This window comes from Oncorhynchus nerka, linkage group LG1 (genome assembly GCF_034236695.1).
Source record: "Oncorhynchus nerka isolate Pitt River linkage group LG1, Oner_Uvic_2.0, whole genome shotgun sequence".
Lineage (NCBI taxonomy): Eukaryota > Metazoa > Chordata > Actinopteri > Salmoniformes > Salmonidae > Oncorhynchus > Oncorhynchus nerka.
This window is the reverse complement of record NC_088396.1, coordinates 56,749,123-56,774,900: the sequence shown is the minus strand read 5'-3', so window position 1 is coordinate 56,774,900 and position 25,778 is coordinate 56,749,123. Positions and strand designations below refer to the sequence as shown.

Here is a 25,778-nt window from a genome sequence, read left to right as displayed (position 1 = left end):
GGGTAAACTGGACAGTATGACATCAGTAACGTTGATTGGCTCATCCTCTACACCTCCGTGACCCTCTGTCTGTTCTTCTCCAGGGTGAAGGAGCAGTTTCCTGGAACAGAGGTGGACATGTTTGCCCATTTCATAGGTGAGTCTCTGAAGAGGACCAAGGTCAGGGACTTTGTACCGTCTCAGGAGGAGATCGTAGCCTTACTGACCAGGCAGGAAATGACTACTACGGTCTACTGCCACGGAGGAGGGTCCTGCAAGATCTCCATCAACTCACACACCACCGCTGGAGAGGTAACTGTTATGTTCCCCAACCAAAAATAGTCGCTCAGACAGACGAGGGAACTAAAAAAAAAACTGTATTGAACAACCAAAACCAAACAGGTGGGGTTTTAGGAGGGTTTCTGAAAGATACTCATGGGGGGTGTCCACTGGAGGTTGACTAGCAACAACGACTGGGACCTAAAAGACACCCAACATGAGTGTCCACTACATTTGCCCAAGAACAGGCAAATTAAATTAAAACCCACACCAAACTTAAAGACAGGAAGTAAGCCTAAAAGTGGAGCAAAACCAATCAGGGAAATCACATTGTCTAGAAACCAAAATAGTGAGAGACAACTAAAGTTATCCCTCCACATCTATCAAGACAACTGGAGCAGTGGGCCAGATAACACCTGGACAGGTGAAACACATACTGACACCAATCGGTGCGCCCCACATGCTAACGAGCTAACGTCGAAGAATAAATGGAAAGAACAAAGCCTGTAACACCTAAAGACAACATACACAGATTGGACACACCTACTCATTCAAGGGTTTTTCTTTATTTTTACTACACTGCTCAAAGAAATAACAGGAAGCATAGGAACTGAGAAGTGGTCTGTGGTCACCACCTGTAGAACCACTCCTTTATTGGGGGTGTCTTGCTAATTGCCTATAATTTCCACCTGTTGTCTATTCCATTTGCACAACAGCATGTAACATTTATTGTCAATCAGTGTTGGTTCCTAAGTGGACAGTTTGATTTCACAGAAGTGTGATTCTTGGAGTTACATTGTGTTGTTTAAGTGTGAGCAGTGTATTTTCTACATATATTGTAGAATAATAGTGAAGACATAGATCGTATGTAGAGGCCTTCACTATTCACTATATCCCTCTATGGGATGTCCTCTACATATGATGGTCTATATCCCTCTATGGGATGTCCTCTATGGGATGTCCTCTACATATGATGGTCTATATCCCTCTATGGGATGTCCTCTACATATGATGGTCTATATCCCTCTATGGGATGTCCTCTACATATGATGGTCTATATCCCTCTATGGGGTGTCCTCTATGGGATGTCCTCTACATATGATGGTCTATATCCCTCTATGGGATGTCCTCTATGGGGTGTCCTCTATGGGATGTCCTCTACATATGATGGTCTATATCCCTCTATGGGATGTCCTCTACATATGATGATCTATATCCCTCTATGGGATGTCCTCTATGGGGTGTCCTCTACATATGATGGTCTATATCCCTCTATGGGATGTCCTCTACATATGATGGTCTATATCCCTCTATGGGGTGTCCTCTACATATGATGGTCTATATCCCTCTATGGGATGTCCTCTACATACGATGTTCTATGTCCCTCTATGGGATGTCCTCTACATATGATGATCTATGTCCCACATCTAAACAGTCTAAGGCTTTACATCAACTCACCCACCACCCCTGGAGAGGTAAAAAAATAATACATCTGTTTTCCACAATGAGTAGCAGCTGTAAAAATACAGTCATTTCTGCCTGGGGCAATCCTGCGTTGGTACATCCATTTTCTCCAGCCTGTGTTAATGTCCCTCTGTCCTGCCTGTCCCCAGGTGGTGAGGTTCAGTCAGATGTGTTAATGTCCCTCTGTCCTGCCTGTCCCCAGGTGGTGAGGTTCAGTCAGATGTGTTAATGTCCCTCTGTCCTGCCTGTCCCCAGGTGGTGAGGTTTAGTCAGATGTGTTAATGTCCCCCTGTCCCCAGGTGGTGAGGTTTAGTCAGATGTGTTAATGTCCCTCTGTCCTGCCTGTCCCCAGGTGGTGAGGTTCAGTCAGATGTGTTAATGTCCCTCTGTCCTGCCTGTCCCCAGGTGGTGAGGTTTAGTCAGATGTGTTAATGTCCCCCTGTCCCCAGGTGGTGAGGTTTAGTCAGATGTGTTAATGTCCCTCTGTCCTGCCTGTCCCCAGGTGGTGGAGAAGTTGATCCGAGGCCTGGCCATGGAGGACAGTAGAAACATGTTTTCCCTGTTTCAACACAACAACACTACGGACCGAGCTGTGGAGAGCAGAGTCATCGTGGCTGACGTACTCGCCAAGTTTGAGAGGTGAGAGTTCAGCTGGAGAGAGAGAGATGCACAGCCTGGTCTCTGAACTGTTTGAGAGGTGAGAGTTCAGCTGGAGAGAGAGAGATGCACAGCATGGTCTCTGATCTGTTTGAGAGGTGAGAGTTCAGCTGGAGAGAGAGAGATGCACAGCCTGGTCTCTGAACTGTTTGAGGGGTGAGAGTTCAGCGGGAGAGAGTGAGATGCACAAAGAATAGCCTGGTCTCTGAACTGTTTGAGAGGTGAGAGTTCAGCTGGAGAGAGAGAGATGCACAGCCTGGTCTCTGATCTGTTTGAGAGGTGAGAGTTCAGCTGGAGAGAGAGAGATGCACAGAGAATAGCCTGGTCTCTGATCTGTTTGAGAGGTGAGAGTTCAGCTGGAGAGAGAGAGATGCACAGAGAATAGCCTGGTCTTTGATCTGTTTGAGAGGTGAGAGTTCAGCTGGAGAGAGAGAGATGCACAGCCTGGTCTCTGATCTGTTTGAGAGGTGAGAGTTCAGCTGGAGAGAGAGATGCACAGAAAATAGCCTGGTCTCTGATCTGTTTGAGAGGTGAGAGTTCAGCTGGAGAGAGAGAGATGCACAGCCTGGTCTCTGAACTGTTTGAGAGGTGAGAGTTCAGCTGGAGAGAGTGAGATGCACAGAGAATAGCCTGGTCTCTGAACTGTTTGAGAGGTGAGAGTTCAGCTGGAGAGAGAGAGAGATGCACAGCCTGGTCTCTGAACTGTTTGAGAGGTGATAGTTCAGCTGGAGAGAGAGAGAGATGCACAGAGAATAGCCTGGTCTCTGATCTGTTTGAGAGGTGAGAGTTCAGCTGGAGAGAGAGAGAGATGCACAGAGAATAGCCTGGTCTCTGATCTGTTTGAGAGGTGAGAGTTCAGCTGGAGAGAGAGAGAGATGCACAGAGAATAGCCTGGTCTCTGAACTGTTTGAGAGGTGAGAGTTCAGCTGGAGAGAGAGAGATGCACAGCCTGGTCTCTGATCTGTTTGAGGGGTGAGAGTTCAGCTGGAGAGAGAGAGATGCACAGCCTGGTCTCTGAACTGTTTGAGAGGTGAGAGTTCAGCTGGAGAGAGTGAGATGCACAGAGAATAGCCTGGTCTCTGAACTGTTTGAGAGGTGAGAGTTCAGCTGGAGAGAGAGAGATGCACAGCCTGGTCTCTGATCTGTTTGAGAGGTGAGAGTTCAGCTGGAGAGAGAGAGATGCACAGCCTGGTCTCTGATCTATTTGAGAGGTGAGAGTTCAGCTGGAGAGAGAGAGATGCACAGCCTGGTCTCTGATCTGTTTGAGGGGTGAGAGTTCAGCTGGAGAGAGAGAGATGCACAGCATGGTCTCTGATCTGTTTGAGAGGTGAGAGTTCAGCTGGAGAGAGAGAGATGCACAGAAAATAGCCTGGTCTCTGATCTGTTTGAGAGGTGAGAGTTCAGCTGGAGAGAGTGAGATGCACAGAGAATAGCCTGGTCTCTGATCTGTTTGAGAGGTGAGTTCAGCTGGAGAGAGAGAGATGCACAGAGAATAGCCTGGTCTCTGAACTGTTTGAGAGGTGAGAGTTCAGCTGGAGAGAGAGAGATGCACAGCCTGGTCTCTGATCTGTTTGAGAGGTGAGAGTTCAGCTGGAGAGAGAGAGATGCACAGAAAATAGCCTGGTCTCTGAACTGTTTTTGCTGGCTTGTCAATCCCTATGGCCATTGACAGTTTGATTTATTTTTATTGAACCTTTATTTAACTAGGCAAGTCAGTTAAGAACAAATTCTTAATTACAATGATTTTGCCAATAGGCCTCCTGCGGAGACGGGGGCTGGCATTTAAAATTGAGGACAAAACACACATCCCGACGAGAGACAACACAACATGACATAAAGACAGACCTAAAGACAACAACAGCATGGCAGCAACATGGTAGCAGCACAACATGACAACAACATGGTAGCAACACAACATGACAACAACATGGTAGCAGCACAACATGATAACAACATGGTAGCAACACAACATGATAACAACATGGTAGCAACACAACATGACAACAACATGGTAGCAACACAACATGACAACAACATGGTAGCAACACAACATGACAACAACATGGTAGCAACACAACATGACAACAACATGGTAGCAGCACAACATGACAACAACATGGTAGCAACACAACATGACGACAACATGGTAGCAACACAACATGACAACATGGTAGCAGCACAACATGACAAAAACATGACAACAACATGGTAGCACCACAACATGACAACAACATGGTAGCAACACAACATGACAACAACATGGTAGCAGCACAACATGACAACAACATGGTAGCAACACATGACAACAACATGGTAGCAACACAACATGACAACAACATGGTAGCAACACAACATGACAACAACATGACAACAACATGGTAGCACCACAACATGACAACAACATGGTAGCAACACAACATGACAACAACATGGTAGCAGCACAACATGACAACAACATGGTAGCAACACATGACAACAACATGGTAGCAACACAACATGACAACAACATGGTAGCAACACAACATGACAACAACATGACAACAACATGGTAGCAACACATGACAACAACATGGTAGCACCACAACATGACAACAGCACAGCAGCAGCACAACATGACAACATGACAACAACATGGTAGCAACACAGCATGGTAGCAACACAGCATGGTAGCAACACAAAATGGTAGCAACACAACATGGTAGCAACACAACATGGTAGCAACACAACATGGTAGCAACACAAAACATGTTACAAACATTATTGGGCCCAGACAACAGCACAAAGGGCAAGAAGGTAGAGACAACAATACATCACGCAAAGCAGCCACAACTGTCAGTAAGAGTGTCCATGATTGAGTCTTTGAATGAAGAGATTGTTGCAGCTCGTTCCAGTCGCTACCTGCAGCGAACTGAAAAGAGGAGCGACCCAGGGATGTGTGTGCTTTGTGGACCTTTAACAGAATGTGACTGGCAGAACGGGTGTTGTATGTGGAGGATGAGGGCTACAGTAGATATCTCAGATAGGGAGTAGTATAGAGTGCAGTGATGTGTCCTATAAGGAGCATTGGTGGCAAATCTGATGGCTGAATGGTAAAGAACATATAGCCCCTCGAGAGCACCTTTACCTGCCGATTTATAAATTGTGTCTCCGTAATCTAGCATGGGTAGGATGGTCATCTGAATCAGGGTTAGTTTGGCAGCTGGGGTGAAAGAGGAGCGATTACGATAGAGGAAACCAAGTCTAGATTTAACCTTAGCCTGCAGCTTTGATATGTGCTGAGAGAAGGACAGTGGACCGTCTAGCCATACTCCCAAGTACTTGTATGAGGTGACTACCTCAAGCTCTAAACCCTCAGAGGTAGTAATCACACCTGTGGGGAGAGGGGCATTCTTCTTACCAAACCACATTACCTTTGTTTTGGAGGTGTTCAGAACCAGGTTAAGGGTGGAGAAAGCTCATTGGACACTAAGAAAGCTTGTTGAACACTAAGAAAGCTTGTTGAACACTAAGAAAGCTTGTTGAACATAGGGAAAAGTTAGCAAGACAACACAAACAGATCTGGGACCAGTCTACATGACCCACAAACCTCTTTGATATTATTACTATATTTCTGCTAAAACGAGGGTCTGAAATTGGTTTGATTGATTGACTGATTGGTTTGGTTTGGTTGATTGAGTGATTGGTTGACTGACTGGTTTGGTTTGACTGATTGGTTTGATTGATTGACTGATTGGTTTGATTGATTGGTTTGGTTGATTGACTGATTGGTTGACTGACTGGTTTGGTTGATTGACTGATTGGTTGATTGACTGATTGGTTTGGTTGATTGACTGATTGGTTTGGTTGATTGACTGATTGGTTTGGTTGATTGACTGATTGGTTTGGTTGATTGACTGATTGGTTTGGTTGATTGACTGATTGGTTGATTGACTGATTGGTTTGGTTGATTGACTGATTGGTTTGGTTGATTGACTGATTGGTTTGGTTGATTGACTGATTCATTGATTGATTTCCAGGCTGTCAGGCAGTGAGGAGGTGGAGGAGGAGGGACAGTGGAGGCTCTACTTCAAACTCTACTGTTTCCTGGATGTAGAGAGCATGCCCAAGGAAGGGGTGGAGTTCGCTTTCATGTTCGAACAGGTTAGTCACTTCCATTTTGTTTTATTATTAGAAAGCAAGTGTCTTTAGAGTCTTTTCAATTGCAATTCATTGACTTGTTGCAAACCTTCTTAGTTTCCATCTTCTTGCAATTTTTCTGTCCTCTTCCCTTTTTTTTTTGGAAGGCTTAAGCAAGCGCCCCGTTCCCATAGAAACCCTTAGCCAGAATAACTGTATCAATTCACTGACATTTGTCTCTTTAATGTTGAGATTTATACTCAGATACAAGATTCAGAGTGTTGCAATGTTGTTTTTCTTTACTAAAGGGGCGACTCCTTGTAATACTCTGAGACGCTCAAATATGGAGGACGAGGACAGGAGGTTGATAGGCATAAAGTTTTTTTTTAAGTAAATGTATTTCAGTAGCTCAGAAGAAAACATGAGGAAGAGAGCGGACAAGTTCAAGAAATATATATTTTTAAACAATCTGGGACAAGAGTAGATGTTGCGATAAAATGGCGGCAGGGTCGAGGGAACAAGGGAAAACCCTGGGGAAAACAGTACTTTAGTAGCTCAGAACATGAAGTTGATGAGACATGGAGTTTGAAAGAGTTGAAAAGCGAGAGGATGAAGATTTTAAAAATGGAGGAGCAGATTCGGAACTGCAAGGTGTGGAGAGTGGAATGAAAGGAAAGGATGACGAAGATGATTCTGGCCCAGTGGGATTTTCAGAGAGAATAGATCCTTCTGGCTGATCCGTATATGGTGTCAGGTTGGGTGGAGAAGAGATTGTTGAGTCAAAGTAACTTAAAGTGGACTTGTGGTGATTTTTTTTAGTGGGTTTTTTCCATCCAGGGGGAGCAGTTCTTAGTTCTTCTTCTCTTAGGGACAAGAACTGACTTGTTTTGCTCTCTGGAGTAAGGCGCTGAGTCTTTACCCAACAAAGTCAAGTTCGGATGTGTCAGTTATCCAGTGAGAGATTTTGTCCCGAACCCATTATGGTGTTTTAGGTGCCAAGCTTATGGTCACATTGCAGCAGTGGGTAAAGGGAGATTTCAAGATGTGAGAAGCAGAAGAGACAAAGCAATGTGCAGAAATGGAGGCTGCTGAGGGGAGGACGGCTCATAATTATTTGTATTTATTATGGATCCCCATTAGTTCCTGCCAAGGCAGCAGCTACTCTTCCTGGGGTTTATTATGGATCCCCATTAGTTCCTGCCAAGGCAGCAGCTACTCTTCCTGGGGTTTATTATGGATCCCCAATAGTTCCTGCCAAGGCAGCAGCTACTCTTCCTGGGGTTTATTATGGATCCCCATTAGTTCCTGCCAAGGCAGCAGCTACTCTTCCTGGGGTTTATTATGGATCCCCAATAGTTCCTGCCAAGGCAGCAGCTACTCTACCTGGGGTTTATTATGGATCCCCATTAGTTCCTGTCAAGGCAGCAGCTACTCTTCCTGGGGTTTATTATGGATCCCCATTAGTTCCTGCCAAGGCATCGGCTACTCTTCCTGGGGTTTATTATGGATCCCCATTAGTTCCTGTCAAGGCAGCAGCTACTCTTCCTGGGGTTTATTATGGATCCCTAATAGTTCCTGCCAAGGCAGCAGCTACTCTTCCTGGGGTTTATTATGGATCCCCATTAGTTCCTGTCAAGGCAGCAGCTCCTCTTCCTGGAGTTTATTATGGATCCCCATTAGTTCCTGTCAAGGCAGCAGCTACTCTTCCTGGGGTTTATTATGTATCCCCATTAGTTCCTGTCAAGGCAGCAGCTCCTCTTCCTGGGGTTTATTATGTATCCCCATTAGTTCCTGCCAAGGCAGCAGCTACTCTCCCTGGGGTTAGTTGGTAGTGAGCTTTTAATGGGTGTAAGGTTAGACAAACCTCAGATTTCCCACTTCCTGATTGGATTTTTTTCTCAGGTTTTTGCCTGCCATATGAGTTCTGTTATACTCACAGACATCATTCAAATAGTTTTAGAAACGTTTGAGTGTTTTCTATCCAAATCCACTAATTATATGCATATTCTAGCTTTTGGGCCTGAGTAGCAGGCAGTTTACTCTGGGCACCTTATTCATCCAAGCTACTCAATACTGTCCCTCAGTCCCAAAGAACTTAATGTCATTTAATGTAATGGTATGTAAACATAAATATAATGTTTAATGTAAACATTAACATGAGATTTGTCATAAATATAATGCTGTCTTTTAAAGTAATGTTATGTATATTAAATATGATGTCATTTAATGTAATATAAACCTAAATGTTGTTAGGTTGTTAGAGAAGTGTTCTTGTTAGAGAAGTGTTCTTGTTAGAGAAGTGCTCCCGCTGTGGGGATCAAATCAGCGGAAATTTCAAGTGCGCCACGTATAGTTTTTGATAAAACTCAAACTTCCATTAATACACACATACAACGTACTGAATTAAAGCTACACTCGTTGTGAATCTATCCACCAAGTCAGATTTGTAAAATGCTTTTCGGGGAAAGCATGAGAAGCTATTATCTGATACCATGCACCCTCAAAATACTGCACCGTCACCTAAAACGACAGATTTTGCGTTAGCCGTCGCAAACGAAAACGCTGAAATAAAATATAAAACATTCATTACCTTTGACGAGCTTCTTTCTTGGCACTCCTAGATGTCCCATAAACATCATTTAGGGTCTTTTTTCGATTAAATCGGTCCATATATAGCCTAGATATCGAGCTACGAATACGTTGCGAGTAAAGAAAAAAATTAGCATTTTATAACGTAACGTCATTTTTTTAAATTCAAAAAGTCGACGATAAACTTTCACAAAACACTTCGAAATACTTTTGTAATGCAACTTTAGGTATTAGTACACGTTAATAAGCGATAAAATACCTCAGGAGGCGATGTGAAATGTTTAGCTTGTCCGTGGAGAAAAAGATGTCTTGAAACAGTCGAAGAAAAATCTGGGCGGGGACAGTAGGAAAGGAGTTCCCTAGTTTCGGTTAGACCAAGAATCAATTGCGAAACAAATGACGTGACTCTAGACAACCTGTGGAAGCTGTAGCCAATGGAAACTCAGCTCTATTTAATTCTGTTCGCTTTGAACAATTGCCTGTAGTCGCGGAAGAATATATTTTTCCATTTTCAGTGAACAGATTTTCATGCACTTTTCGATGAAACGCACGTTCTGTAAATGCCACAGGCGTGATTTAAACAGTTTTGGAAACGTCTGAGTGTTTTCTATCCACACATACTAATCATATGAATATACTATATTCCTGGCATGAATTGCAGGGCGCTGAAATGTTGCGCGATTTTTAACAAAAAGCTGCGAAAATTCGCAACATCCTTATGAGGTTTTAATGTCATGTCACTGTGTTAACCTCCAGACTAGCTTCAACGCCATACAACACTCCTTCCGTGGCCTCCAACTGCTCTTAAATACAAGTAAAACGAAATGCATGCTCTTCAACCGATCGCTGCCTGCACCTGCCTGCCCACCCAGCATCACTACTCTGGACGGTTCTGACTTAGAATACGTGGACAACTACAAATAACAAGGTGTCTGGTTAGACTGTAAACTCTCCTTCCAAGTTAAGCATCTCGAATCCAAAATTAAATCTAGAATTGGCTTCCTATTTCGCAACAAAGCTTCATTCACTCATGCTGCTAAACATACCCTCGTAAAACTGACTATCCTACCGATCCTTGACTACCGATCCTTGACACCCCATATACTACCCACCACTGCGACCTGTATGCTGTCGTTGGCTGGTCCTTGCTACATATTCGTCGCCAAACCCACTGGCTCCAGGTCATCTATAAGTCTTTGCTAGGTAAAGCTCCACCTTAACTCAACTCAGCTCACTGATCACGATAACAACACCCACCCGTAGCACTCGCTCCAGCAGGTATATTTCTCTGGTCATCCCCAAATCCAGCACCTCTTTTGACTGGTTTTCCTTCCAGTTCTCTGCTGCCCATGACTGGAAGGAATTGCAAAAATCACTGAAGTTGGAGACTGATATCTCCCTCACTAACTTTAAGCGTCAGCTGTCAGATCAGATTACCGACCGCTGCAGCTGTACACAGCCCATCTGTAAATAGCCCATCCAACCAACTACCTACCTCATCCCCATATTCGTTTTTGTTTTTCTGCTCTTTTGTACACCAGTATTTCTACTTGCACATCATCATCTGCTCAACTATCACTCCAGTGTAATTTGCTCAATTGTAATGATTCACCACTATTGGCCTATTTATTGCCTGACCTCCCTTATCTTACTTCATTTACACTCACTGGATATAGACTTTTCTATTGTATTATTGACTGTATGTTTGTTTATGTGTAACTCTGTTGTTGTTTGTGTCACACTGCTTTGCTTTATCTTGGCCAGGTCACAGTTGTAAATGAGAACTTGTTCTCAACTGGCCTACCTGGTTAAATAAAGGGTTAGGGTTATATATATAATATATAAATACCTGGTTAAATAAAGGGTTAGGGTTATATATATAATATATAAATACCTGGTTAAATAAAGGGTTAGGGTTATATATATAATATATAAATACCTGGTTAAATAAAGGGTTATATATATATAATATATTAATACTAATAATATTAATAATATTAATTATATTCTGCCAGCAGCATACCACCCTCAATACCACTGCTGGCTTGCTTCTGAAGCTAAGCAGGGTTGGTCCTGGATGGGAGACCAGATGCTGCTGGAAGTGGTGTTGGAGGGCCAGTAGGAGGCACTCTTTCCTCTGGTCTAAAAAAAAATATCCCAATGCCCCAGGACACTGCCCTGTGTAGGGTGCCGTCTTTCGGGTGGGACGTTAAACGGGTGTCCTGACTCTCTGAGGTCATTAATGATCCCATGGCACTTATGGTAAGAGTAGGGGTGTTAACTAACTGGCTAAATTCCCAATCTGGCCCTCAAACCATCATGGCCACTTAATCATCCCCAGTTTACAATTGGCTCATTCATCCCCCTCCTCTCCCCTGGAACTATTCCCCAGGTCGTTGCTGCAAATGAGAACGTGTTCTCAGTCAACTTACCTGGTAAAATAACGGATAAATAAATAAATAAAATGTATAATATATAAATACCTGGTTAAATAAAGGGTTAGGGTTATATATATAATATATAAATACCTGGTTAAATAAAGGGTTAGGGTTATATATATAATATATAAATACCTGGTTAAATAAAGGGTTAGGGTTATATATATAAATACCTGGTTAAATAAAGGGTTAGGGTTATATATATAATATATAAATACCTGGTTAAATAAAGGGTTATATATATAAATACCTGGTTAAATAAAGGGTTAGGGTTATATATATAATATATAAATACCTGGTTAAATAAAGGGTTAGGGTTATATATATATAATATATAAATACCTGGTTAAATAAAGGGTTAGGGTTATATATATCAATACCTGGTTAAATAAAGGGTTAGGGTTATATATATAATATATTAATACCTGGTTAAATAAAGGGTTAGGGTTATATATATAATATATAAATACCTGGTTAAATAAAGGGTTAGGGTTATATATATATAATATATAAATACCTGGTTAAATAAAGGGTTAGGGTTATATATATAAATACCTGGTTAAATAAAGGGTTAGGGTTATATATATAATATATAAATACCTGGTTAAATAAAGGGTTAGGGTTATATCTATATAAATACCTGGTTAAATAAAGGGTTAGGGTTATATATATAATATATTAATACCTGGTTAAATAAAGGGTTAGGGTTATATATATAATATATAAATACCTGGTTAAATAAAGGGTTAGGGTTATATATATATAATATATAAATACCTGGTTAAATAAAGGGTTAGGGTTATATATATAAATACCTGGTTAAATAAAGGGTTAGGGTTATATCTATATAAATACCTGGTTAAATAAAGGGTTAGGGTTATATATATATAAATACCTGGTTAAATAAAGGGTTAGGGTTAGATATATAAATACCTGGTTAAATAAAGGGTTAGGGTTATATATATATATATATATAAATACCTGGTTAAATAAAGGGTTAGGGTTATATATATAAATACCAGGTTAAATAAAGGTAAAATAAAATGCATGTCTCCTCCAGGCTCATGAGTCTCTGACCAGCGGTCACCTCCCGGCCCCAGAAGACACCCTTCGGCACCTGGCCGCTCTCAGGCTCCAGTTCCTCCACGGGGACGAGGCCCGGGTCAGCTGGTCTCTGGACACCGTCTACCCTGTAGGGAGGCTCCACGCACGCATCCTGCACTTCACCAAGGTACTTATATATTTGTCATAAGCCCTCAGGTTTACAGTGCATTCGGAAAGTGTGAATAAGGTATTTCAGTTTTTAATTTTTAAGAAATGTGACAAAATGTCTAATAAACCTGTTGTCATTATGGGGTATTGTGATGTCATTATGGGGTATTGTGATGTCATTATGGGGTATTGTGATGTCATTATGGGGTATTGTGTGTAGATTGATGAGGGGGAGGGGGCATTTAATGCATTTTAGAATAAGGCTGTAACGTAACACAATGTGGAAAAAGTAAAGGGGTCTGAATACCTTCTGAATGCCCTGTATGTATCTCTGATGTATGCATATGTATGTTGTCTTTGCTGGGGACAAATCCCACTGAATTTAGGTAAATTACACTATCCAGTGGGTGGTGCTCTGCAGATTGACCCTGTGTGGCTTGACACAACTGCGTGTGAGCATACATATATACAATATGTGCCATCTGGGGGCGGTTGACAACTACGCAAATTTCAAATTTACGTTTGTATTGTATAGGTGGACTAGCAATGTGGGGTTGTTTTATATCGTTGGATTAACAAAGTGTGATTGTTTTGTATAGGTGGGCGCGGCGGGGCCTGTGGGCCAAACCCTTGAGCGGAGGCGGACCAGCTTCCTGGACGGAACCCTGCGCCGCAGCGGGCTGAAGACTGGCTCCATGAAGAAACAGAAGATGGAGGAGGAACAGGTAGCCTAGCGGTTAGAGGAGGATCAGGTAGCCTAGCGGTTAGAGGAGGATCAGGTAGCCTAGCGGTTAGAGGAGGATCAGGTAGCCTAGCGGTTAGAGGAGGAACAGGTAGCCTAGCGGTTAGAGGAGGAACAGGTAGCCTAGCGGTTAGAGGAGGAACAGGTAGCCTAGCGGTTAGAGGAGGAACAGGTAGCCTAGCGGTTAGAGGAGGAACAGGTAGCCTAGCGGTTAGAGGAGGAACAGGTAGCCTAGCGGTTAGAGGAGGATCAGGTAGCCTAGCGGTTAGAGGAGGAACAGGTAGCCTAGCGGTTAGAGGAGGAACAGGTAGCCTAGCGGTTAGAGGAGGAACAGGTAGCCTAGCGGTTAGAGGAGGAACAGGTAGCCTAGCGGTTAGAGGAGGATCAGGTAGCCTAGCAGTTAGAGGAGGAACAGGTAGCCTATCGGTTAGAGGAACAGGTAGCCTAGCGGTTAGAGGAGGAACAGGTAGCCTAGCGGTTAGAGGAGGATCAGGTAGCCTAGCGGTTAGAGGAGGAACAGGTTGCCTAGCGGTTAGAGGAGGAACAGGTAGCCTAGCGGTTAGAGGAGGAACAGGTAGCCTAGCGGTTAGAGGAGGAACAGGTAGCCTAGCGGTTAGAGGAGGATCAGGTAGCCTAGCGGTTAGAGGAACAGGTAGCCTAGCGGTTAGAGGAGGAACAGGTAGCCTAGCGGTTAGAGGAACAGGTAGCCTAGCGGTTAGAAGAGGAACAGGTAGCCTAGCGGTTAGAGGAGGATCAGGTAGCCTAGCGGTTAGAGGAGGATCAGGTAGCCTAGCGGTTAGAGGAGGAACAGGTTGCCTAGCGGTTAGAGGAGGAACAGGTAGCCTAGCGGTTAGAGGAGGATCAGGTAGCCTAGCGGTTAGAGGAACAGGTAGCCTAGCGGTTAGAGGAGGAACAGGTAGCCTAGCGGTTAGAGGAACAGGTAGCCTAGCGGTTAGAAGAGGAACAGGTAGCCTAGCGGTTAGAGGAGGATCAGGTAGCCTAGCGGTTAGAGGAGGATCAGGTAGCCTAGCGGTTAGAGGAGGATCAGGTAGCCTAGCGGTTAGAGGAGGATCAGGTAGCCTAGCGGTTAGAGGAGGAACAGGTAGCCTAGCGGTTAGAGGAGGAACAGGTAGCGTAGCGGTTAGAGGAGGATCAGGTAGCCTAGCGGTTAGAGGAGGATCAGGTAGCCTAGCGGTTAGAGGAGGAACAGGTAGCATGGCGGTTAGAGGAACAGGTAGCCTAGCGGTTAGAGAAGGATCAGGTAGCCTAGCGGTTAGAGGAGGAACAGGTAGCCTAGCGGTTAGAGGAGGATCAGGTAGCCTAGCGGTTAGAGGAGGAACAGGTAGCCTAGCGGTTAGAGGAGGAACAGGTAGCCTAGCCCTTGAGGAAGGTACTAATAAAGTATTGTTCTTGTTCAGATGCTGGAGATGTGGGTGAAGGAGGAGACTTCAGCCACCAGGACCTCCATCGTAGAGAAGTGGTCCAGACTTCAGGGACTGGACCAGCACACTGCCATGCTCAAATACATGAACATCATCAAGGAGTGGCCCGGATATGGGTCCACACTGTTCGACGTAGAGGTAACTACATGACAACACAGACTAGCGTCCTGTCCAGGGGGTGGCCATCAAGCTGCAGAGCCCTGCGGTTGCAGGCGGTGATGTAGCCCAACAGGATGCTCTCATATGTGCATTTCTAAAAGTTTGTGAGAGTCTTAGGGGCCAAGCCGATGTTGTTCTTCAACACCCTGTCACACACACCCTGTCACACACACCCTGTCACACACACACTGTCACACACACACTGTCACACACTGTGTGTGTGGGCCATTTCAGATCGTCGGTGATGTGCACTCCGAGGAACTTGAAGCTTTTCACCTTCTCCACTGCGGTCTCATCGATGTGGATAGGGGCGTGCTCCTGCTTTTTCCTGAAATCCACGATCCATGGGATTCAAATAGTGGGCTTTTGCACAGATGGGGCTCCATCTATGGAGGCACGGTGGTCAGGCCACGCTAGTTGTAAATGTGGCTTCCTCTGCCATATGGACATATTGATACACCAAGAGCTTGGTGGGTATCGAGGGGGCGTGTTGGAAACATTTTACACATTGAGAGAGGAACTGTTGTCATTCACAATGGATGTAGAAATAATCATATTAAAACAGACTTGGTTGACTTTCTTTGTAATGAAAAGAAAATGTGTCACCTTGCTGTTGTAACAGACAGAAAACTGAACTTAAGAATACAGGGGAAATTCAAAAACAATCAACAGATGAGTGCGAAGGGGAGGTAACGGGGCGAAGGGGAGGTAACGGGGCGAAGGGGAGGTAACGGGGCGAAGGGGGAGGTAACGGGCGAAGGGGGAGGTAACGGGGGGGGAGGTAACGGGGCGGAGGGGAGGTAACGGGGCGGAGGGGAGGTAACGGGGCGAAGGGGAGGTAACGGGGCGAAGGGGAGGTAACGGGGCGAAGGGGGAGGTAAGGGGGCGGAGAAGGGGAGGTAAGGGGGCGGAGAAGGGGAGGTAAGGGGGCGGAGAAGGGGAGGTAAGGGGGCGGAGAAGGGGAGGTAAGGGGCGGAGAAGGGGAGGTAAGGGGGCGGAGAAGGGGAGGTAACGTAACGCGGGGAAGGGGAGGTAACGTAACGCGGGGAAGGGAAGGGAACGTAACGCGGGGAAGGGGAGGTAACGTAACGCGGGGAAGGGGAGGTAACGTAACGCGGAGAAGGGAAGGGAAGGTAACAACGCGGAGAAGGGAAGGTAACAACGCGGGGAAGGGAAGGGAACGTAACACGGAGAAGGGAAGGTAACACGGAGAAGGGAAGGTAACGTAACGCGGGAAGGTAACGTAATGCGGAGAAGGGAAGGTAACGTAACGCGGGAAGGTAACGTAACGCGGGAAGGTGACGTAACGCGGAGAAGGGAAGGTAACGTAACGCGGAGAAGGGAAGGTAACGTAACGCGGAGAAGGGAAGGTAACGTAACGCGGGGAAGGGAAGGTAACGCGGAGAAGGGAAGGTAAGGTAACGCGGAGAAGGGAACGTAACACGGAGAAGGGAACGTAACGTAACGCGGAGAAGGGAAGGGAAGGTAACGTAACGCGGGGAAGGGGAGGTAACGTAACGCGGAGAAGGGGAGGTAACGTAACGCGGGGGAGGGGAGGTAACGTAACGCGGGGAAGGGGAGGTAACGTAACGCGGAGAAGGGGAGGTAACGTAACGCGGAGAAGGGGAGGTAACGTAACGCGGAGAAGGGAAGGTAACGTAACGCGGAGAAGGGAAGGTAACGTAACGCGGAGAAGGGAAGGTAACGTAACGCGGAGAAGGGAAGGTAACGTAACGCGGAGAAGGGAAGGTAACGTAACGCGGGGAAGGTAACGTAACGCGGGGAAGGTAACGTAACGTAACGCGGAGAAGGGAAGGTAACGTAACGCGGGGAAGGGAAGGTAACGTAACGCGGAGAAGGGAAGGTAACGCGGAGAAGGGAAGGTAACAACGCGGGGAAGGGAAGGGAACGTAACACGGAGAAGGGAAGGTAACACGGAGAAGGGAAGGTAACGTAACGCGGGAAGGTAACGTAATGCGGAGAAGGGAAGGTAACGTAACGCGGGAAGGTAACGTAACGCGGGAAGGTGACGTAACGCGGAGAAGGGAAGGTAACGTAACGCGGGGAAGGGAAGGTAACGTAACGCGGAGAAGGGAAGGTAACGTAACGCGGAGAAGGGAAGGTAACGTAACGCGGGGAAGGGGAGGTAACGTAACGCGGGGAAGGGGAGGTAACGTAACGCGGGGAAGGGGAGGTAACGTAACGCGGGGAAGGGGAGGTAACGTAACGCGGAGAAGGGAAGGTAACGTAACGCGGGGAAGGGAAGGTAACGTAACGCGGGGAAGGGAAGGTAACGTAACGCGGGGAAGGGAAGGTAACGTAACGCGGGGAAGGGAAGGGAACGTAACGCGGGGAAGGGAAGGGAACGTAACGCGGGGAAGGGAAGGGAATGTAACGCGGGGAAGGGAAGGGAACGTAACGCGGGGAAGGGAAGGTAACGCGGAGAAGGGAAGGTAAGGTAACGCGGAGAAGGGAACGTAACACGTAGAAGGGAACGTAACGTAACGCGGAGAAGGGAAGGGAAGGTAACGAAACGCGGGGAAGGGGAGGTAACGTAACGCGGAGAAGGGGAGGTAACGTAACGCGGAGAAGGGGAGGTAACGTAACGCGGGGGAGGGGAGGTAACGTAACGCGGGGAAGGGGAGGTAACGTAACGCGGAGAAGGGGAGGTAACGTAATGCGGAGAAGGGAAGGTAACGTAACGCGGAGAAGGGAAGGTAACGTAACGCGGAGAAGGGAAGGTAACGTAACGCGGGGAAGGTAACGTAACGCGGGGAAGGTAACGTAACGCGGGGAAGGTAACGTAACGCAACGCGGAGAAGGGAAGGTAACGTAACGCGGGGAAGGGAAGGTAACGTAACGCGGAGAAGGGAAGGGAAGGTAACGCGGAGAAGGGAAGGTAACAACGCGGGGAAGGGAAGGGAACGTAACACGGAGAAGGGAAGGTAACACGGAGAAGGGAAGGTAACGTAACGCGGGAAGGTAACGTAATGCGGAGAAGGGAAGGTAACGTAACGCGGGAAGGTAACGTAACGCGGGAAGGTGACGTAACGCGGAGAAGGGAAGGTAACGTAACGCGGGGAAGGGAAGGTAACGTAACGCGGAGAAGGGAAGGTAACGTAACGCGGGGAAGGGGAGGTAACGTAACGCGGGGAAGGGGAGGTAACGTAACGCGGAGAAGGGAAGGTAACGTAACGCGGGGAAGGGAAGGTAACGTAACGGTAACGTAACGCGGGGAAGGGAAGGTAACGTAACGCGGGGAAGGGAAGGTAACGTAACGCGGGGAAGGGAAGGTAACGTAACGCGGGGAAGGGAAGGGAACGTAACGCGGGGAAGGGAAGGTAACGTAACGCGGAGAAGGGAAGGTAACGTAACGCGGAGAAGGGAAGGTAACGTAACGCGGGGAAGGGAAGGTAACGCGGAGAAGGGAAGGTAACGTAACGCGGAGAAGGGAAGGTAACGTAACGCGGAGAAGGGAAGGTAACGTAACGCGGAGAAGGGAAGGTAACGTAACGCGGAGAAGGGAAGGTAACGTAACGCGGAGAAGGGAAGGTAACGTAACGCGGAGAAGGGAAGGTAACGTAACGCGGAGAAGGGAAGGTAACGTAACGCGGGGAAGGGAAGGTAACGTAACGCGGAGAAGGGAAGGTAACGTAACGCGGGGAAGGGAAGGTAACGCGGAGAAGGGAAGGTAACGTAACGCGGAGAAGGGAAGGTAACGCGGAGAAGGGAACGTAACGCGGAGAAGGGAACGTAACACGGAGAAGGGAAGGTAACGTAACGCGGAGAAGGGAAGGTAACGTAACGCGGAGAAGGGAAGGTAACGTAACGCGGAGAAGGGAAGGTAACGTAACGCGGAGAAGGGAAGGTAACGTAACGCGGAGAAGGGAAGGTAACGCGGAGAAGGGAAGTTAACGTAACGCGGAGAAGGGAAGGTAACGTAACGCGGAGAAGGGAAGGTAACGTAACGCGGAGAAGGGAAGGTAACGTAACGCGGAGAAGGGAAGGTAACGTAACATGGAGAAGGGAAGGTAACGTAACGCGGAGAAGGGAAGGTAACGCGGAGAACGTAACGTAACGTAACGCGGAGAAGGGAAGGTAACGTAACGCGGAGAAGGGAAGGTAACGTAACGCGGAGAAGGGAACGTAACGCGAAGAAGGGAACGTAACGCGGGGAAGGGAAGGTAACGTAACGCGAAGAAGGGAAGGAAATAGATTGCTGGTTTCCCCATCGCCGGGCTTTGAAAATGTATTTGATCATACTTGGTATCTGACCTGTCTGTTTATGTCTCGGTCTCTCTCTCTCTCTCTGTCTCCTCAGTGTAAAGAAGGAGGCTTTCCTCATGACCTGTGGCTGAGTGTGAGTGCAGAGAACGTGTCGGTCTACAAGAGAGGAGAACCTAAACCTCTGGAGACGTTCCCCTACGAACACATCATCTTCTTCGGCGCTCCCCAGGCCACTACCTATAAGATCACAGTGGACGACAGAGATATGTTCTTTGAGACACCTCTGGTACAGTATTATACCACAATACAACATTATAGATTATAAATGACCAGTAGTAGCCTGGTCCCAGGTCTGTTTATAACACCAGATTATAAATGACCAGTAGTAGCCTGGTCCCAGGTCTGTTTATAACACCAGATTATAAATGACCAGTAGTAGCCTGGTCCCAGGTCTGTTTATAACACCAGATTATAGCCTGGTCCCAGGTCTGTTTATAACACCAGATTATAAATGACCAGTAGCCTGGTCCCAGGTCTGTTTATGCTCATGCCAACTCCATTAGTGTCAACAGACATGTTTGTCACGACAATGAGTGACAGAGAATTGACATGATAGCACAAACAGACTGGACCCCAGGCTAGCCTTTCAGAACGTCAACCAACAAACAGACTGGACCCCAGGCTAGCCTTTCAGAACGTCAACCAACAAACAGACTGGACCCCAGGCTAGCCTTTCAGAACGTCAACCAACAAACAGACTGGACCCCAGGCTAGCCTTTCAGAACATCAACCAACAAACAGACTGGACCCCAGGCTAGCCTTTCAGAACATCAACCAACAAACAGACTGGACCCCGGGCTAGCCTTTCAGAACGTCAACCAACAAACAGACTGGACCCCAGGCTAGCCTTTCAGAACGTCAACCACAAACAGACTGGACCCCGGGCTAGCCTTTCAGAACATCAACCAACAAACAGACTGGACCCCGGGCTAGCCTTTCAGAACGTCAACCAACAAACAGACTGGACCCCGGGCTAGCCTTTAAGAACGTCAACCAACAAACAGACTGGACCCCAGGCTAGCCTTTCAGAACGTCAACCACAAACAGACTGGACCCCAGGCTAGCCTTTCAGAACGTCAACGAACAAACAGACTGGACCCCAGGCTAGCCTCTCAGAACGTCAACCACAAACAGACTGGACCCCGGGCTAGCCTTTCAGAACGTCAACCACAAACAGACTGGACCCCAGGCTAGCCTTTCAGAACATCAACCAACAAACAGACTGGACCCCGGGCTAGCCTTTCAGAACGTCAACCAACAAACAGACTGGACCCCAGGCTAGCCTTTCAGAACGTCAACCACAAACAGACTGGACCCCGGGCTAGCCTTTCAGAACATCAACCAACAAACAGACTGGACCCCGGGCTAGCCTTTCAGAACGTCAACCAACAAACAGACTGGACCCCAGGCTAGCCTTTCAGAACGTCAACCAACAAACAGACTGGACCCCAGGCTAGCCTTTCAGAACGTCAACCACAAACAGACTGGACCCCAGGCTAGCCTTTCAGAACGTCAACGAACAAACAGACTGGACCCCAGGCTAGCCTTTCAGAACGTCAACCACAAACAGACTGGACCCCGGGCTAGCCTTTCAGAACGTCAACCACAAACAGACTGGACCCCGGGCTAGCCTTTCAGAACGTCAACCACAAACAGACTGGACCCCGGGCTAGCCTTTCAGAACGTCAACCACAAACAGACTGGACCCCGGGCTAGCCTTTCAGAACGTCAACCACAAACAGACTGGACCCCGGGCTAGCCTTTCAGAACGTCAACCACAAACAGACTGGACCCCGGGCTAGCCTTTCAGAACGTCAACGAACAAACAGACTGGACCCCAGGCTAGCCTTTCAGAACGTCAACGAACAAAGCCTTGGCTGTCTAAAGAAGTATCTGTTCAGTGTGCAGTCGTTCATTTGTTTGTTTTCCCTGCTGTTAAAACTCTCATCTGTGGTGTTTCAGGTTGGAGAGATCACTAAGATCATGAAAGCCTACATCAACATGATCGTAAAGAAGAGATGCAGTGTCAGATCTGGGCCCAGCTACGGAACCAACTGGATCAGGTGATTAGGGACAGGACACAGCCCAGTTGGCTTCCTACCGCCCCTGACCAGAAGGCTACAAGGCAGCAGGGTCCATGAAGACAGGACTGTTCTCCTAAACTCAGATGTCTGAATAACTGAAATCAGGCTGCTATTCAGCTACTCCAGAACTCGTCCAACTCCGGTGTCCCTCAGTGTGGTACGCCAAGCCAACGTTCTAGAACATTCTAGAATGTGTAGCGCTAAAAGGCGGAGCTGCGTTCCTCAACCGTTTCCTATTGCTATTCTATAGCTGTCGACAGAGTGGATACCACGTTACCTTCTGCTATTATTTACATCAATTTATCAATAGTATGGACCAATCAGGATGTCACATCAAATTTCCTTTTGTATCAAGTTCTACCATTTTCCAATGGGATTGAGAGAGAAATGTATCACTGTCAAGCCTTGCCCTGACTAGATCCCCTTTCCTTATAAGAATGTTGTGTCTATTTTTAAATTGGCAAGTGTTATTATTTTTTATTATAATAACATATGTAAATGAATGGGCGCCCAACTATACCGTTATATATTTACAATGAGAAGAAGTTATTTGTCTAAGTAAGGTTGAAAGACTTTCCCCTCAGGTTTTTCTGAGCAATAGGATTTGAATCCCAAACCAACCACAGACCCAGGGAGTTGAATCCCAAACCAACCACAGACCCTTCCCTTCTCCGCGTTACGTTACCTCCCAGGGAGTTGAATCCCAAACCAACCACAGACCCTTCCCTTCTCCGCGTTACGTTACGTCCCAGGGAGTTGAATCCCAAACCAACCACAGACCCTTCCCTTCTCCGCGTTACGTTACCTCCCAGGGAGTTGAATCCCAAACCAACCACAGACCCTTCCCTTCTCCGCGCTACCTTCTCCGCGTTACCTTCTCCGCGTTACGTTACCTCCCAGGGAGTTGAACCCCAAACCAACCACAGACCCTTCCCTTCTCCGCGTTACGTTACCTCCCAGGGAGTTGAATCCCAAACCAACCACAGACCCAGGGAGTTGAACCCCAAACCAACCACAGACCCTTCCCTTCTCCGCGTTACGATACCTCCCAGGGAGTTGAATCCCAAACCAACCACAGACCCTTCCCTTCTCTGCGTTACCTTCTCCGCGTTACCTTCCCCGCGTTACGATACCTCCCAGGGAGTTGAATCCCAAACCAACCACAGACCCTTCCCTTCTCCGCGTTACCTTCTCCGCGTTACCTTCCCCGCGTTACGTTACCTCCCAGGGAGTTGAATCCCAAACCAACCACAGACCCTTCCCTTCTCTGCGTTACCTTCCCCGCGTTACGTTACCTCCCAGGGAGTTGAACCCCAAACCAACCACAGACCCTTCCCTTTCCGCGTTACCTTCCCCGCGTTACGTTACCTCCCAGGGAGTTGAACCTCTTTACATTTGAATGCCTTAAATGGGTTCACTGCTTCCATCCATGTGGTTATTCGTCTACTTTGGACTGTAAAGTAATAATTTTGACTTTCAGGAATGGCATCACCAAGCCAGGGTTATGTCAGGGCTAATAGCTTGATGGTTATAACCAGTTATAATGCTAGTGGCAGAAGCTGCTATTCTATAGCCTGGTCCCAGATCTGTTTGTGCTATTACTCTGATTATGAAGCTTAACATGTTTGAAATGACAATTCCATAAGAAGTTGGCAAAAGAGCAGAAAAGCAGGCTTGTGGTGCCCAAAGCTAGCCATTCTACCCAGTGCCCGAGAAGCAGGTTTTTAACTCTGGTGAAATAACACTAGTATTTTATAGAACTAGAACAAACCAATACATAATCCATCACTACTATATTCAGGTTATTATTTATTTACTATAAAGGCAGTGGTTTAATATAGAACATTTTTTTTGCTTAATTCTAAAGAACATCATTATGGAATTTAGTCTGAGGTATTTTAATTTAAATGTTTTATTTGCTATTTTGATTTGAAATCAGTTTCGTCCTTGTATTGAAATGTTTTGTGTGACTGAAACTGTTGAAAGAGAGAGCGTGACGTGTTGATGATGTAACGAGCAGGCAGGTACTTCCTGGCTTTTTGTGTTACTGAAGTATTGTTGGTCACGAGCGATAGAGCAGGGTTAACCATTTGACACATGACTGTAATAAAACACCTGCAGCTCGGCTCCAAATGATTCACATTTTGGATGTTCTAAAGTATTCCCACGCCTAAGAGACATTGACCGGACAAAACATTAGGAACACCTACTCATATTGCGTTTCACCCCCTTTTGCCCTCAGAACGGGCTCAATTCGTCAGGGCATGGACAATACAAGGTGTCGAAAGTGTTTCCCAGGGATGCTGGCCCATGTTGACTCCAACGCTTTCCACAGTTGTGTCACCTGGTCAGTCTATGTCATGGAAAGACCAGGTGTTCATAATGTTTTGTACACTCAGTGTATATATGTGATTGTAAACAAATGTAAGCAAGGTTTGAAATCATTATGTATTAGTCAAATATTATATCCTATTTGGGATTCTTGCGGTCAATTTGCAGTCTACAAAGTGTTATGGATGATATTCCAGCCCCCTGTTCCAGCCCCCTGTTCCAGCCCCCACCCCAGCCCCCTGTCCCAGCCCCCTGTCCCAGCCCCCTGTCCCAGCCCCCTGTTCCAGCTCCCTGTTCCAGCCCCCCTGTTCCAGCTCCCTGTTCCAGCCCCCTGTTCCAGCCCCTGTCCCAGCCCCCTGTCCCAGCCCCCTGTTCCAGCCCCTGTTCCAGCCCCCTGTCCCAGCCCCCAGTCCCAGCCCCCTGTCCCAGCCCCCTGTCCCAGCCCCCTGTTCCAGCCCCCCACCCCAGCCCCCTGTTCCAGCCCCCTGTTCCAGCCCCCTGTCCCAGCCCCCTGTCCCAGCCCCCTGTTCCAGCCCCATGTTCCAGCCCCCTGTCCCAGCCCCCACCCCAGCCCCCTGTCCCAGCCCCCTGTCCCAGCCCCCCCAGCCCCTGTTCCAGCCCCCTGTTCCAGCCCCCTGTCCCAGCCCCCTGTTCCAGCCCCTGTCCCAGCCCCCTGTCCCAGCCCCCCTGTTCCAGCCCCCACCCCAGCCCCCTGTCCCAGCCCCCTGTTCCAGCCCCCTGTTCCATCCATTCGCTCAAGAAACAAAATCGTCCCGCGGCTGAATGCAGTTGATGATCCCTGCTATTGTGTGTCGTCGTGGGAGGGGGGTTGGGATATTTATTATGTGTAATTCTAATAGTCAGGAAGAGAGGGTCAGGAGGACTCACCAGCGAACACAGTGAGTCGTGTAACAGATGGAGCCATACAGGTGAGAGTAGATGGAGGTAGCCTCCGACACCCAGCCTTGTAAGGTGAAAGCTGGTGATGGAGGCTAAGATGGAGGCTATCTGGCTAACATCACATGCAGTAAACCGGGCTATAGTGTGATAACATTGTGGGATTACATTGTGATAACATGACATTGGGATATCATGACATTGGGATATCACGACAATGTGATATCATGACATTGTGATATCATGACAATGTGATATCATGGCAGTGTGATAACATGACATTGGGATATCACGACAATGTGATATCATGGCAGTGTGATATCATGACATTGTGATATCACGACAATGTGATATCATGGCAGTGTGATATCATGACATTGTGATATCATGACATTGTGATAACATGACATTGTGATATCATGACAGTGTGATATCATGACAGTGTGATATCACGACAGTGTGATATCACGACAATGTGATATCACGACATTGGGATATCATGACATTGGGATATCACGACAATGTGATATCATGACAGTGTGATATCATGACAGTGTGATATCATGACATTGTGATAACATGACATTGTGATATCATGACAGTGTGATATCATGACAGTGTGATATCATGACAGTGTGATATCATGACATTGTGATATCATGACATTGTGATATCACGACAGTGTGATATCACGACAGTGTGATATCACGACATTGTGATAACACGACATTGTGATATCACGACAGTGTGATATCACGACAGTGTGATATCACGGCAGTGTGATATCACGACATTGTGATAACATGACAGTGTGATATCATGACAGTGTGATATCATGACAGTGTGATATCATGACAGTGTGATACCATGACAGTGTGATATCATGACAGTGTGATATCACGACAGTGTGATATCACGACAGTGTGATATCACACTGTCATGGTATCACACTGTCATGATATCACACTGTCATGATATCACACTGTCATGTTATCACAATGTCATGATATCACACTGCCGTGATATCACACTGCCGTGATATCACACTGCCGTGATATCACACTGCCGTGATATCACACTGCCGTGATATCACACTGCCGTG

General features: G+C 46.9%; 1 protein-coding gene across 1 annotated transcript in view; it reads left to right on the top strand.

Moving 5' to 3' along the window:
- myo10l3 (myosin X, like 3) overlaps positions 1–24,370 on the top strand; it is a 250,853-nt gene extending 226,483 nt beyond the window's left edge. The window contains exons 33-40 of the mRNA XM_065019717.1: positions 84–291; positions 2,225–2,361; positions 6,396–6,519; positions 12,583–12,753; positions 13,334–13,459; positions 14,895–15,056; positions 19,399–19,590; positions 21,327–24,370. Coding sequence (XP_064875789.1) covers positions 84–291; positions 2,225–2,361; positions 6,396–6,519; positions 12,583–12,753; positions 13,334–13,459; positions 14,895–15,056; positions 19,399–19,590; positions 21,327–21,431 — 1,225 coding nt within the window. The 3' untranslated portion in view covers positions 21,432–24,370. The remainder of the gene's footprint in view (positions 1–83; positions 292–2,224; positions 2,362–6,395; positions 6,520–12,582; positions 12,754–13,333; positions 13,460–14,894; positions 15,057–19,398; positions 19,591–21,326) is intronic.
- The last annotated feature ends 1,408 nt before the right edge of the window (positions 24,371–25,778 follow it).